The sequence below is a fragment of the Charadrius vociferus genome, unplaced genomic scaffold (genome assembly GCF_000708025.1).
Source record: "Charadrius vociferus isolate BGI_N301 unplaced genomic scaffold, ASM70802v2 scaffold892, whole genome shotgun sequence".
Taxonomy (NCBI): domain Eukaryota; kingdom Metazoa; phylum Chordata; class Aves; order Charadriiformes; family Charadriidae; genus Charadrius; species Charadrius vociferus.
This window is the reverse complement of record NW_009647397.1, coordinates 151,700-152,272: the sequence shown is the minus strand read 5'-3', so window position 1 is coordinate 152,272 and position 573 is coordinate 151,700. Positions and strand designations below refer to the sequence as shown.

The 573-nt window shown below is 63.7% G+C and overlaps 1 protein-coding gene across 1 annotated transcript in view; it reads right to left on the bottom strand.

Annotated features, from left to right (window-relative positions):
* Positions 1-67: 67 nt before the first annotated feature.
* Positions 68-573, bottom strand: part of NDUFA4L2 (NADH dehydrogenase (ubiquinone) 1 alpha subcomplex, 4-like 2) — a 6,705-nt gene continuing 6,199 nt past the window's right edge. The window contains exons 3-4 of the mRNA XM_009880130.1: positions 382-442; positions 68-124 (exon numbers count right to left, since the gene is read on the bottom strand). Coding sequence (XP_009878432.1) covers positions 68-124; positions 382-442 — 118 coding nt within the window. The remainder of the gene's footprint in view (positions 125-381; positions 443-573) is intronic.

Sequence of the window (573 nt, the reverse complement as noted above, 5' to 3'; positions counted from 1 at the left end):
GGGTGCTGCCGGGGTGGGTGGCCACGCTCCTCGCTGCCCCAGCACGGCAGCACATCCCCAGGGTGGCTCAGAAACTGGGACGTTCCTTCTTAAGGCTCTTGTAGTCGGTGGAAACTGCCAGAAACTGGAGAAGGGAGGGATGTGAGGGGGTCGCATGCCCCACGGCCGTCGCTGCAGCCAGGGCTTGGCTGCGGGGTGGGGGGTGGGGGGCAGCACTCCCCTCCCCACATCTGAGCACAAGGAGCGGGAGGGCTCCCGCAGCTCTGCCCCATGGCTGACGCCACCTCTCCCCCTTCCCCAAGGAAAACACCCTGTCTTGCCCTAAACGTGGCTCCCCCTGTCTCGCCAGAGTGCCATCCCCCCAGTTCACCCAGTGCTCACTTTATACTGGTCCGTGGGGCTCAGCTTATTCCAGGGTTCAGGATTATTTTTCCGATCCCAGCTGCAAGGAGTGATGAGGCCATCAGCACCTGTAAAGAGGATGGGGGAGACAACAGCCCCCCCCATCCCACCCGCCCCACCCCCCTCCATTTTACCCCTACTAGTGCCCCCAGTCCTGGCACTCCCCAGACG